Source organism: Tachyglossus aculeatus, chromosome 4, assembly GCF_015852505.1.
Source record: "Tachyglossus aculeatus isolate mTacAcu1 chromosome 4, mTacAcu1.pri, whole genome shotgun sequence".
Taxonomy (NCBI): domain Eukaryota; kingdom Metazoa; phylum Chordata; class Mammalia; order Monotremata; family Tachyglossidae; genus Tachyglossus; species Tachyglossus aculeatus.
In genome coordinates, this window is record NC_052069.1 from 135,060,181 (window position 1) to 135,074,739 (window position 14,559).

At 50.7% G+C, this 14,559-nt stretch overlaps 1 protein-coding gene across 1 annotated transcript in view; it reads left to right on the top strand.

Annotated features, from left to right (window-relative positions):
* The window catches only part of ATRN (attractin), a 207,032-nt gene extending 194,387 nt beyond the window's left edge, over window positions 1-12,645 (top strand). The window contains exons 26-29 of the mRNA XM_038744636.1: window positions 7,780-7,858; window positions 9,553-9,660; window positions 11,026-11,140; window positions 12,442-12,645. Coding sequence (XP_038600564.1) covers window positions 7,780-7,858; window positions 9,553-9,660; window positions 11,026-11,140; window positions 12,442-12,566 — 427 coding nt within the window. The 3' untranslated portion in view covers window positions 12,567-12,645. The remainder of the gene's footprint in view (window positions 1-7,779; window positions 7,859-9,552; window positions 9,661-11,025; window positions 11,141-12,441) is intronic.
* The last annotated feature ends 1,914 nt before the right edge of the window (window positions 12,646-14,559 follow it).

Sequence of the window (14,559 nt, forward strand, 5' to 3'; positions counted from 1 at the left end):
ATGTACAAGTAAGATAGAGTAATAAATATGTACAAACATATACGTATATAAACATATATACATATATATATATACATATATTACTTCTACAGAGTAATCATCAGAAACCTGTTCTTTAGCTTCCCTCCAGCAGTAAACTAGGAGATTCATTCATTCAATCGAATTTATTGAGCGCTTCCTGTGCGCAGAGCGCTTGGGAAGTCCAAGTTGGCAACATAGAGAGACGGTCCCTACCCACCAGTGGGCTCACAGTCTAGAAGGGGGAGGCAGAGAACAAGACAAAACATATAAACCAAATAAAATAAATAGAATAAATTTGTACAAGTAAAATAGAGTAATAAATATGTACAAACACACACACACACACACATATATATATGTATATACATATATATATATATACATATATATATATATATACAGGTGCTGTGGGGAGGGGAAGGAGGTAAAATAAATAGAATAAATTTGTACAAGTAAGAGTAATAAATATGTACAAACACACACACACATATATATATACATATATATACATGTATGTGTGTGTGTGTGTGTATGTATATATATACAGGTGCTGTGGGGAGGGGAAGGAGGTAAAATAAATAGAATGAATTTGTACAAGTAAAATAGAGTAATAAATATGTACAAACACACACACACACACACACACACACACATATACAGGTGCTGTGGGGAGGGGAAGGAGGTAAAATAAATAGAATAAATTTGTACAAGTAAAATAGAGTAATAAATATGTACAAACACACACACACACACACACATATATATGTATATATGTGTGTGTGTGTGTGTGTTTGTACATATTTATTACTCTATTTTACTTGTACAAATTTATATATATATATATATATATATATATATACAGGTGCTGTGGGGAGGGGAAGGAGGTAAAATAAATAGAATAAATTTGTACAAGTAAAATAGAGTAATAAATATGTACAAACACACACACACACACACATATATATATATATACAGGTGCTGTGGGGAGGGGAAGGAGGTAAAATAAATAGAATAAATTTGTACAAGTAAAATAGAGTAATAAATATGTACAAACACACACGCACACACACACACACACAAATATATATATATATATATATATATATACACATACAGGTGCTGTGGTGAGGGGAAGGAGGTAAGATGGGGAGGGGGAAGAAAGGCTCCAAACCCAGCTCTGAGCCTGCCTGCTGTGTGACTTCGGCCAAGTCCCGTAACTCCTCTGTGCCTCAGTTCCCGCGTCTTAAGGGTGGGAAATGAATTCATTCATTCAATCGTATTTATTGAGCGCCTACCGGGTGCAGAGCACCGTACTAAGCGCTTGGGAAGTCCAAGGTTGGCAACAGAGAGAGACGGGCCCGACTGTCTCCCATCGAGGGGCAGTTTTGCGTCCGCGTTGAGAAGCACGGCCAGTCGGGGCGCGGAGCGTGAAAGTTTTGGGGTTTTATTTTTTGTTTTGTTTTTGTTGGGGGGTTTTAATGGTGTAAAAAGACTGTACTAAGCGCCGGGTAGATACAAGCAGATCAAATTGGACACAGTCCGGGCCCCAGTTGGCGCTCAGTCTTATCCCTAATTTATAAAATGAGGCGACAGAGGCACAGAGAAAGCACTCTGTGCTCTGCACGTAGTAAGCGCTCAATAAATACGATTGATTGATCGACAGAGAACCGAACCCACTTGCCCCCTTTTAGACTGTAAGCCCACTGTTGGGTCGGGACTGTCTCTATATGTTGCCAATTTGTACTTGCCAAGCGCTTAGTACAGTGCTCTGCACACAGTAAGCGCTCAATAAATACGATTGATGATGATGACGACAGCAGATGTGTTTGCGGAGCCAGGATTAGAACCCAGGTCCCCCGATTCCCTGGCCCCGACTCTAGCCACTAGGCCACACTGCTTCGCATCCGGAGGAAGTTCTTAAAGGGGGGTTAGAAAAGCAGCTTGGGGGGGGTCAGAAGGACCTGGGTTCTAATCCAGGCTCCGCCACGTGTCAGCCGTGTGACCGTGGGCATGTCATTTCCAATTCGTCCTTCCCAGGCGCTCAGTACAGTGCTCTGCACGCAGTAGGCGCTCAATAAATACGATTGATGAGGATGATGGTTTCCCAGCTGGGCAAGTCACAGGAGGAGCAGCGTGGCTCAGTGGAAAGAGCCCGGGCTTTGGAGTCGGAGGTCACGGGTTCGAATCCCAGCCCCGCCACATCAATCAATCGTATTTATTGAGCGCTTACTGTGTGCAGAGCACTGGACTAAGCGCTTGGGAAGTACAAGTTGGGCTTTGGAGTCGGAGGTCACGGGTTCGAATCCCAGCTCCGCCACCTCAATCAATCAATCAGTCGTATTTATTGAGCGCTTACTGTGTGCAGAGCACTGGACTAAGTGCTTGGTAAGTACAAGTTGGGCTTTGGAGTGGGAGGTCATGGGTTCAAATCCCAGCTCCGCCACCTCAATCAATCAATCAGTCGTATTTATTGAGCGCTTACTGTGTGCAGAGCACTGGACTAAGCACTTGGGAAGTACAAGTTGGGCTTTGGAGTCGGTCACGGGTTCGAATCCCAGCTCCGCCACATCAATCAATCAATCAGTCGTATTTATTGAGCGCTCACTGTGTGCAGAGCACTGGACTAAGCGCTTGGGAAGTACAAGTTGGGCTTTGGAGTCGGAGGTCACGGGTTCGAATCCCAGCTCCACCACATCAATCAATCAATCGTACTTATTGAGCGCTTACTGTTTGCAGAGCACTGTACTAAGCGCTTGGGAAGTACAAGTTGGGCTTTGGAGTCGGAGGTCACAGGTTCGAATCCCAGCCCCGCCACATCAATCAGTCGTATTTATTGAGCGCTTACTGTGTGCAGAGCACTGGACTAAGCGCTTGGGAAGTACAAGTTGGGCTTTGGAGTAGGAGGTCATGGGTTCGAATCCCAGCTCCGCCACCTCAATCAATCAATCAGTCGTATTTATTGAGCGCTTACTGTGTGCAGAGCACTGGACTAAGCGCTTGGGAAGTACAAGTTGGGCTTTGGAGTAGGAGGTCACGGGTTCGAATCCCAGCTCCGCCACCTCAATCAGTCGTATTTATTGAGCGCTTACTGTGTGCAGAGCACTGGACTGAGCGCTTGGGAAGTACAAGTTGGGCTTTGGAGTGGGAGGTCACGGGTTCGAATCCCAGCTCCGCCACATCAATCAATCGTATTTATTGAGCGCTTACTGTGTGCAGAGCACTGGACTAAGTGCTTGGTAAGTACAAGTTGGGCTTTGGAGTGGGAGGTCATGGGTTCGAATCCCAGCTCCGCCACCTCAATCAATCAATCAGTCGTATTTATTGAGCGCTTACTGTGTGCAGAGCACTGGACTAAGCGCTTGGGAAGTACAAGTTGGGCTTTGGAGTCGGTCACGGGTTCGAATCCCAGCTCCGCCACATCAATCAATCAATCAGTCGTATTTATTGAGCGCTCACTGTGTGCAGAGCACTGGACTAAGCGCTTGGGAAGTACAAGTTGGGCTTTGGAGTAGGAGGTCACGGGTTCGAATCCCAGCTCCACCACATCAATCAATCAATCAGTCGTATTTATTGAGCGCTTACTGTGTGCAGAGCACTGGACTAAGCGCTTGGGAAGTACAAGTTGGGCTTTGGAGTCGGAGGTCATGGGTTCAAATCCCAGCTCCACCACATCAATCAATCAATCAGTCGTATTTATTGAGCGCTTACTGTGTGCAGAGCACTGGACTAAGCGCTTGGGAAGTACAAGTTGGCAACATATAGAGACGGTCCCTACCCAACAGCGGGCTGACGCATGTCTGCTGTGTGACCTTGGGCAAGTCACTTCTCTGAGCCTCAGTTACCTCACCTGTAAAAGGGGGATGATGACTGTGAGCCCCACGTGGGACAACCTGATCGCCTTGTATCCCCCCCGGCGCTTAGAACAGTGCTTGGCACATAGTAAGCGCTTAACAAATGCCATCATTATTATTATTATTATTATTATTATTATTATTTCACTTCTGTGGGCCTCAGGTGCCTCATCTGTAAAATGGGGGTGAAGACTAGGAGCCCCATGAGATTCAGGGACCGTGTCCAACGCCGTCCGCTTGTCTTCCCCACCCCCTCCAGAGCTTAGTAAAGTGCCTGGTACATAGTAAGCGCTCCAACACCACAATGATTATAAATATTATTATCTACTCCAGCACTTAATACACTGTCTGGTACATCGAAGCACTTAACAAATACCACAATTATTATTATTATTATAATTATTGTGTACTCCAGCGCTTAGTCCAGTGCCTGGCCCATAGTAAGCGCTTAACAAATACCACAGTTATTATTATTATAATAATTATTGTGTACTCCAGCGCTTTGTCCAGTGCCTGGCACATAGTAAGCGCTTAACAAATACCACAATTATTATTATTATAATAATTATTGTGTACTCCAGCGCTTAGTCCAGTGCCTGGCCCATAGTAAGCACTTAACAAATACCACAGTTATTATTATTATAATAATTATTGTGTACTCCAGCGCTTAGTCCAGGGCCTGGCACATAGTAAGCGCTTAACAAATACCGCAATTATTATTATTATTATAATTACTGTGTACTCCAGCGCTTAGTCCAGTGCCTGGCCCATAGTAAGCGCTTAACAAACACCACAATTATTATTATCATAATAATTATTGTGTACTCCAGCGCTTAGGCCAGTGCCTGGCACATAGTAAGCGCTTAACAAATACCACTATTATTATTACTATAATAATTATTGTGTACTCCAGCGCTTAGTCCAGTGCCTGGCACATAGTAAGCGCTTAACAAATGCCACAATTATTATTATTATAATAATTATTGTGTACTCCAGCGCTTAGTCCAGGGCCTGGCACATAGTAAGCGCTTAACAAATACCACAATTATTAGTATTATTGTAATTATTGTGTACTCCAGCGCGTAGTCCAGTGCCTGGCCCATAGTAAGCGCTTAACAAATACCGCAATTATTATTTTTATTATAATTATTGTGTACTCCAGCGCTTAGTCCAGTGCCTGGCCCATAGTAAGCGCTTAACAAATACCACAGTTATTATTATTATAATAATTATTGTGTACTCCAGCGCTTAGTCCAGCGCCTGGCCCATAGTAAGCGCTTAACAAATACCACAGTTATTATTATTATAATAATTATTGTGTACTCCAGCGCTTAGTCCAGTGCCTGGCACATAGTAAGCACTTAACAAATACCACAATTATTATTATTATAATAATTATTGTGTACTCCAGCGCTTAGTCCAGGGCCTGGCACATAGTAAGCACTTAACAAATACCGCAATTATTATTATTATAGTAATTATTGTGTACTCCAGCACTTAGTCCAGTGTCTGGCCCATAGTAAGTGCTTAACAAATACCGCAATTATTATTTTTATTATAATTATTGTGTACTCCAGCGCTTAGTCCAGTGCCTGGCACATAGTAAGCGCTTAACAAATACCACAGTTATTATTATTGTAATAATTATTGAGTATTCCGGCGCTTAGTCCAGTGCCTGGCCCATAGTAAGCGCTTAACAAATACCACAGTTATTATTATTGTAATAATTATTGTGTACTCCAGTGCTTAGTCCAGTGCCTGGCACATAGTAAGTGCTTAACAAATACCACAATTATTATTATTATTATAATTATTGTGTACTCCAGCATTTAATCCAGTGCCTGGCCCATAGTAAGCACTTAACAAATACCACAGTTATTATTATTATAATAATTATTGTGTACTCCAGCGCTTAGTCCAGGGCCTGGCACATAGTAAGCACTTAACAAATACCGCAATTATTATTATTATTATAATTACTGTGTACTCCAGCGCTTAGTCCAGTGCCTGGCCCATAGTAAGCGCTTAACAAATACCACAGTTATTATTATTATAGTTATTATTGTGTACTCCAGCGCGTAGTCCAGTGACTGGCCCATAGTAAGCGCTTAACAAATACTGCAATTATTATTCTTATAATAATTATTGTGTACTCCAGCGCTTAATCCAGTGCCTGGCCCATAGTAAGCGCTTAACAAATACCACAGTTATTATTATTATAATAATTATTGTGTACTCCAGCGCTTGGTCCAGTGCCTGGCCCATAGTAAGCGCTTAACAAATACCGCAATTATTATTTTTATTATAATTATTGTGTACTCCAGCACTTAGTCCAGTGCCTGGCCCATAGTAAGCGCTTAACAAATACCACAGTTATTATTATTATAATAATTATTGTGTACTCCAGTGCTTAGTCCAGCGCCTGGCCCATAGTAAGCGCTTAACAAATACCACAATTATTATTATTATAGTAATTATTGTGTACTCCAACGCTTAGTCCAGTGCCTGGCCCATAGTAAGCGCTTAACAAATACCACAGTTATTATTATTATTATAATTATTGTGTACTCCAGCGCTTAGTCCAGTGCCTGGCCCATAGTAAGCGCTTAACAAATACCACAGTTATTATTATTATAATAATTATTATGTACTCCAGCGCGTAGTCCAGTACCTGGCCCATAGTAAGCGCTTAACAAATACCACAGTTATTATTATTATTATTGTAATTATTGTGTACTCCAGCGCTTAGTCCAGTGCCTGGCCCATAGTAAGCGCTTAACAAATACCACAATTATTATTATTATAATAATTATTGAGTACTCCAGCGCTTAGTCCAGTGCCTGGCCCATAGTAAGCGCTTAACAAATACCGCAATTATTATTATTATAATAATTATTGGGTACTCCAGCGCTTAGTCCAGTGCCTGGCCCATAGTAAGCGCTTAACAAATATCACAATTATTATTATTATAATAATTATTGTGTACTCCAGCGCGTAGTCCAGTGCCTGGCCCATAGTAAGCGCTTAACAAATACCACAATTATTATAATTATAATAATTATTGAGTACTCCAGCGCTTCGTCCAGTGCCTGGCACATAGTAAGTGCTTAACAAATACCGGAATTATTATTTTTATTATAATTATTGTGTACTCCAGCGCTTAGTCCAGTGCCTGGCCCATAGTAAGCACTTAACAAATACCGCAATTATTATTTTTATTATAATTATTGTGTACTCCAGCGCTTAGTCCAGTGCCTGGCCCATAGTAAGCGCTTAACAAATACCACAGTTATTATTATTATTATAATTATTGTGTACTCCAGCGCTTAGTCCAGTGCCTGGCCCATAGTAAGCGCTTAACAAATACCACAGTTATTATTATTATAATAATTATTGTGTACTCCAGTGCTTTGTCCAGTGCCTGGCCCATAGTAAGCACTTAACAAATACCGCAATTATTATTTTTATTATAATTACTGTGTACTCCAGCGCTTAGTCCAGTGCCTGGCCCATAGTAAGCGCTTAATAAATACTGCAATTATTATTTTTATTAGAATTATTGTGTACTCCAGCGCGTAGTCCAGTGCCTGGCCCATAGTAAGCACTTAACAAATACCGCAATTATTATTTTTATTATAATTATTGTATACTCCGGCGCGTAGTCCAGTGCCTGGCCCATAGTAAGCGCTTAACAAATACCGCAATTATTATTTTTATTATAATTATTGTGTACTCCAGCGCTTCGTCCAGTGCCTGGCCCATAGTAAGCGCTTAACAAATACCGCAATGATTATTTTGATTATAATTCTTGTGTACTCCAGCGCTTCGTCCAGCGCCTAGCACATAGTAAGCGCTTAACAAATAAGATAAATGAGGTCGTAATTTTCCTTGCTCTCCTCCTCTGCAGCTGCTTCCTCTCCCTGCTGCTGGTGGCCGCCGTGGTGTGGAAGATCAAACAGAGCTGCTGGGCGTCGCGCCGTAGAGAGGTAAAGTCAGAACCCGCGGAAGGAAAGAGATGGAAAAAGCCTCCCTTCAAACCGGCTCCGACCACGGCCCCTTTTCCCGTTTCTCACCGTCCGTCCTCCCGTTCGGAGCCGGAGGTCGTGGGTTCGAATCCCAGCCCCGCCGCCCGCCCGCCCGCCGTGTGCCCCGGGGGAGCTTTGGCGGTGACGGGGGACGACTCAGTTTCCGGACCTTGGTGGTGATGGCTGTGCTACCCGGGGAGCGCTTACCCCCTTAATTAAGGCGATCGTTCGGTCGCATTTATTCAATCAATCGATCGTTTGTATTTATTGAGCGCTCCCTGGGTGCAGAGCACTGGACTGAGCGCTTGGGAAGTCCAAGTTGGCAACGTCTAGAGACGGTCCCTACCCAACTCACAGTCTAGAAGGGGGAGACTGAGAACGAAGCCGAACATATTAATAAAATAAATAGAATAGATGTGTACAAGTAGAATAGAGTAATAAATATGTACAAACATCTATACAGGTGCTGTGGGGAAGGGAAGGAGGGAAGACGGGGGGGGATGGAGAGGGGGACGAGGGGGAGAGGAAGGAGGGGGCTCAGTCTGGGAAGGCCTCCTGGAGGAGGTGAGCTCTCAGTAGGGCAGCAGAAGGTCCAGGCACATTATCTGCCCACAATAAGTTCACCTTCGACATCCCGGCGTCAAGTCCCGGGTGTTATTCCGGAGTGGATCCGATCCCGTCATTACCAAATATCACTAAGGATAGAGGTATAATAATAATAATAATAATAATGACATTTATTAAGCGCTTACTATGTGCAAAGCACTGTTCTAAGCACTGGGGAGGTTATACGGTGATCAGGGTGTCCCACGGGGGGCTCCCAGTCTTCATCCCCATTGTGCGGATGAGGGAAGTGAGGCCCAGAGAAGTGAAGCGACTGGCCCGGGGTCACACAGCTGACAGCTGGCGGAGCCGAGATTTGAACCCACGACCTCCGACTCCAAAGCCCGGGCTCTTTCCCCTGAGCCGCGCCGCTTCTCTAAGAGTTGGTGTGAGTCAACAAGCGTGGCCACGCGGGCTAGCTTCATTTCTTGGGTGCCGTGACCAGAATGGTGGGGGCAGATTTGGGTGGAAGGTCTGTTCTTTTACCTTACACCTCTGTCTCCCGCAGTTGGGGGGGAGATGGAAGCTTTCCTGACCTCTTCATTAGCACCTCTCAGTAGAGCAGTCGGCATCTCTGGTACCAGGAAATAATTGGTAGGGGTGATAAAAAGATGGGGCTTTATTGAGCGCTCACTGTGCTAAGCGCCTGGGAAGTCCAAGTTGGCACCATATAGAGACGGTCCCTACCCATTTTGAAGATGACTGTGCTCCTCGGTTAGCGCTGACTGCGCTGCAGGCACGGAGGGCACAGGCAAATGGATTTGGGCGCGGACCCCGTCCCACTCACCGTCTCAGTGCCCCAGATGAGGAAACTGAGGCCCAGAGACGAGAGGTGACTCGCCCGGGGTCGCACAGCAGGCAAGCGGCGGAGCCGGGAGAAGAACCCACGACCTTCTCGCTCCTAAGCCACGCTGCTTCTCTCACCCAGCCCTTTAAATCCACTCTTCCCCCCGGTCTCCCCGTGAAGGGGGAAGCTTTGGCTGGCAGGGTTGGCGCCGTGGGCCCCGTGTGCCCCCGCGCCTGACTCCGGCCGCCCCCTTCCCTCCCGCCAGCAACTCCTCCGCGAGATGCAGCAGATGGCCAGCCGCCCCTTCGCCTCCATCAACGTCGCCCTGGAAACCGACGAGGAGCCGCCCGACCTCATTGGGGGGAGCGTCAAGGTAAGAGCAGCCCGCCCCGGGGCCGGGCGCTCCCCTCGGCAGCCCTCCCGGGGCTCGCGCTTTTGCAGACGAGGAAACTGAGGCACAGAGAAGCCACCCAGCAGACAGACGGTGGAGCCCGGATCAGGACCCGGGTCCTTCCAGCTCCCAGGCCTGGGCTCTGGGGGTTTTCAGCCCGTTGGCACAGCGGGGGAGAGCTGCCTTGGCATCGACGTGTATGTTATTTAAGAAGCAGCGTGGCTCAGTGGAAAGAGCACGGGCTTTGGAGTCAGAGGTCATGGGTTCGAATCCCCACTCCACCACATGTCTGCTGTGTGATCTTGGGCAAGTCACTTAACTTCTCTGGGCCTCGGTTACCTCATCTGTAAAATGGGGATTAAGACTGTGAGCCCCACGTGGGACAACCTGATCACCCTGTATCCTCCCCAGCGCGTAGAACAGTGCTTTGCACATAGTAAGCGCTTAACAAATGCCAATTATTATTATTATTATCGACATGGGGGTTTTCAGCCCGTTGGCACAGCGGGGGAGAGCTGCCTTGGCATCGACATGGGGGTTTTCAGCCCGTTGGCACAGCGGGGGAGAGCTGCCTTGGCATCGACATGGGGGTTTTCAGCCCGTTGGCACAGCGGGGGAGAGCTGCCTTGGCATCGACATGGGGGTTTTCAGCCCATTGGCACAGCGGGGGAGAGCTGCCTTGGCATTGACAAGGGCACGACGAGGAGGTGGATTTGGAGGAATAGAGAAAGACGCTCCGCCGGCTCACCGGATCTGGCAGCTGGTCTGGTTTAAGGGGTTTCGTTCGTTTCACGGTATTCGTTAAGCGCTTACTAGGTGCCAGGGACTTTTCTAAGCCCGGGGGAAGATGCAGACTAATCCGGTTGGAATACAGCCCCTGTCCCACACGGGACATACGTGTCTTCATCCCCCTTTTTACGGCCGAAGGCGCCCAGGCCCAGAAAAGGAAAGTGACCCAGCAGACAAGCGGCGGATGAGAAGCCAGGTCCTTCCGACCCCCCAGGACCGGGCTGTGTCTCGGCCGCGCCGCTTCTCAGGGTGTGCTTGTGCCGGTGGCCTTCCTATCCTCATGTGCTCCGGGCGTGGGCCCCTGGGTGCCCGGAAGCATACGTCCGGGGGGTGTGAGGGGAGGGTTTAGCTACGCCACAAACACGGGAGGGTGGTGTAATTTGGGCGGGCTGATGAGGGAAACGGGGGGCAAAGTCACAGAGCCGGGGTGGGAGGCTGGTCGAGTGTGGAGAATAATAGTCCTCTCCTCCCTTCCTCTCCTCCTCTCCCTGTCTCCGTCTCTCCCTTTCCCTCTCCGTGTCTCCCTCCTCCCCTCCCGCCCTCTCCCCCTCTCCGTAGACGGTGCCCAAGCCGATCGCCCTGGAGCCCTGCTTCGGCAACAAGGCGGCCGTCCTGTCGGTGTTCGTGCGGCTGCCACGGGGGCTCGGGGGCGTCCCCCCACCGGGACAGTCGGGTGAGCGTCCCCGCCGCCTCAGACCCGCTCCGGCCTGCCTCCTCAATCAATCGATCAATCAGTTGTATTTATTGAGCGCTTACTGTGTGCGGAGCATCGTACTAAGCGCTTGGGAAGCACGAGTTGGCAGCATATAGAGGCCTCCCCCGGGGACTGGGACCGTCCGGTCCGGCCTGGGATTCCGCCTCCCTTTCCGCCCGGGGGCTCTGGGACACTGGGAAAGACCTTGAGCTGGCTGCCTTCTCGCTCACCGGTCCTCGGGGTCGGGAATCGATCAATAATAATAATAATAATGGTATTTGTCAAGCGCTTACTATGTGCAGGGCACCGTTCTAAGCGCTGGGGAGGTTACAAGGTGATCGGGTTGTCCCACGGGGGGCTCACGGTTTTCATCCCCTGTATATATGTTTGTACATATTTATTACTCTATTTATTCTACTTGTACATATCTATTCCATTTATTTTATTTTGTTAGTATGTTTGGTTTTGTTCTCTGTCTCCCCCTTTAAGACTGTGAGCCCACCGTTGAGTAGGGACTGTCTCTATATGTTGCCAATTTGTACTTCCCAACCGCTTAGTCCAGTGCTCTGCACATAGTAAGCGCTCAATAAATTCGATTGATGGTGATGGTGATGATGATCCGCATTTTACAGATGAGGTAACAGGCGTGGAGAAGTGGAGCGACTTGCCCGAAGTCACACAATGAATCGTATTTATTGGGTGCTTACTTGGTGCGGCGCCCTGTACCAAGTGCTTGGGAGAGGACAGTACAACAGGGTTGGCAGGCGTTCCCTGCCCGCGAGGAGTTTACAATCTAGACGGTCTACAGTCGGTCAATCAGTGGTATTTCCTGCGTGCCTACTGCGTGCAGTGCACTGCATTAAGCAGTTAGGGGAGTCTAATCAGTCAATCAATCGTATTTATTGAGCGCTTATTGTGTGTGCAGAGCGCTTGGGAAGTACAGGTTGGCAACATATAGAGACAGTCCCTACCCAGCAGTGGGCTCACAGTCTAAAAGGGGGAGTCTAATATAACAGATGCATTCCTTTCCGACATCAAGGTTACTGTACAGAGGCGGGATGGACTGTCTTCCCTTGACGGTTTTGGCTAGTTGGTTTTGTTTTTTCTTGAATGGTGATCGTTAAGCGCTTAGTATGTGCCAGGCACCTTACTAAGCACCGGCTCTGCCCAAACAGCCCGGGCCTCCGCCCCCCCGGGGGTGTCCCGACCCGGACTGGCCGCGCCGGGTGCCTCCGCTCCCCTCTAACTGTCTCTCCTCCTCCCCTTTCTCGGCTTTCCAGGTCTGGCGGTGGCCAGCGCGCTGGTGGACATTTCTCAACAGATGCCGATCGCCTACAAGGAGAAGTCCGGAGCCGTCCGGAACCGGAAACAGCAGCCGCCCGCACAACCGGGGACCTGCATCTGATGCCCCCGAGCCTCAGGAACTGCCCAGGCAGGATTTTCCCCGTGAGAGAGAGAGAGAGAGAGAAATGGAGAGGGGGCGGGCGGGACGGGGAGGGGTTAACGTGCACAAGACCGGACGAGTCCGGAGGCAGCAACGTCCCGACCCCGTCTGCATGACCGATCGCTTCGTCTGGCGCTGCCTTGACCGTTTTCCTGCCCGGTGCGAATCCCGCCCGCCCGCCCGCCCGGAACGCCGCCGTCCATCCCGGGCCCGGCCCGGCCTCCGAGCGGCCGGTCGGTGGGGCTGGATCCGCCCAGAGGGACGCTCGGGCCGAGCCTGGGGCGGGCCTGGGGGGGGATCGATCCCCCTGGGGGGCTGCCTTGGCGGGGGGACCCGCGGCCCATCCACCCTCCAGACTCCCGGGAACACCTCGGGTGGATCCCGGCATGCGGGTCGCCGGAGAAATGCCCTCCCTCGCTTTTCCCGGGCAGGCCCCCCCCGCTCCCGGGAAGAAGCGTTTCTCAAGCTGCAAACGTACTACAGTCGACCATGTCTTTCCCCACGGTCCCGGTGGAGCGGGATGGGGGGCATCTTGGGCCTTTTTCTTGCCCTCCCCACGAATGTCGGTTTAACATTGGCATGACCCCTTTAGGCTCCTCGCTCACATGATCTTCCCCCCACACACGCACGCACGCGCACGCCCACACACACAAAGTGCCTCGACGTCCAGAGCTCCGGCCACGGGGCAGCGAGCAGACCCTGGGCTTTCCCGGGCCGGTGGGCGTCCGGCTCCACGCCGTCCTCGGGGAGGCCGTCTCTTCCGAGGGGAGGGCGGTCGGAGCGGCCGGGAAGAGGGAACTCCGCCAGGACGGGCGTGGGCCGCCACCCCAACCCCCGGCCCGGGGTTCGGCTTCACCTGCGAGCCGGGGAAGACCCTCGGGGAGCGAGGTTGGCCCGGTGGAGAGCCGGACGGTGTGTCCGGGGGTGTCCATCCTCTGTCTCACCCTCCTGCCCCGTGGCTGGGGCAGCTGCAACAACCGTCCCTCCTCCTCTCCCTCCCTTCCTCCTCCTCTTCCTCCGTCCCTCCCAGAGCACGTTGTCTGTCCTCTCCTGCTCCCGGACAGGGCCCCACTCTCTATCTCCGTGCCCAAGACCCCTGAGGACCGAGGTCCGGTACCCGGAGTGCCGCAGGGCCTCCGCCCCCGCGGGCTTTCCCCAGAAAAGCCCCCCCTTGTCCGGGCAGCGTCGCCGCGGAGAGGCCCAGGGACGACGGGGAGGTCGGGAGCGGAGAAGGTCAAAGGTCAGAGGAGCTGACACCCGCCACGCGCTTCATCGCCGTGGTGCGCTGGACGGGAACAGAGGTCCGCCCGGTGACTCGACGGCGTGACCGGGCCGGGTGCGGCCGCGGACCGTCGACTCTTCCCTCCCGCTCCGGGGCTGGAGAACGGATGGAGGAGGAGCAGCCGTCCACGGGGGGCCCCGACGGCGGCCAGAAAACGGGATCGCGGGGGGTTTCCGCCGCGTCCGAGCCGGCCGCGAGAACCTTCTTCCTCCGCCAAGGATCTGCTCTCTCCGGACCGCCTTCCCGGGGCGGGGGAACGAAAGAACGAGGATCTTCCCCGTCTGTTCCCCCCCGCCGAGGCCGCCGCTCCGGTGCCCGGCTCCCTGGCAGGACTTGGGGCGGGGGACGCTTGCAGGGCCCAGCTTGAGGTGCCAGCCCGGGCCCATCGATCTAGGGGGAACTCGGACACGGGGACGTTGCGCCAGCCCCCCTTTAGCAGCCTCACGCCACCTCTCCATCCCCACGCCGGCCTCCTGCTCGCCCCGGCCGCCTCAGTCGAGCCCCTGGGGCCGGACGGGCACCCGGTCCATGGATGGGGTGGGAGACGGCCGGGCGCTAGCTTGCCTGGGGGCGGAGAAGGACCCCAGAAATCACGAAAGAAGGACCCATTTCTCCCCACAGGTGCACAGCAGAAGGTCCTAACGCTCGAGGCCTCTTCCTCGGACCGGCCCC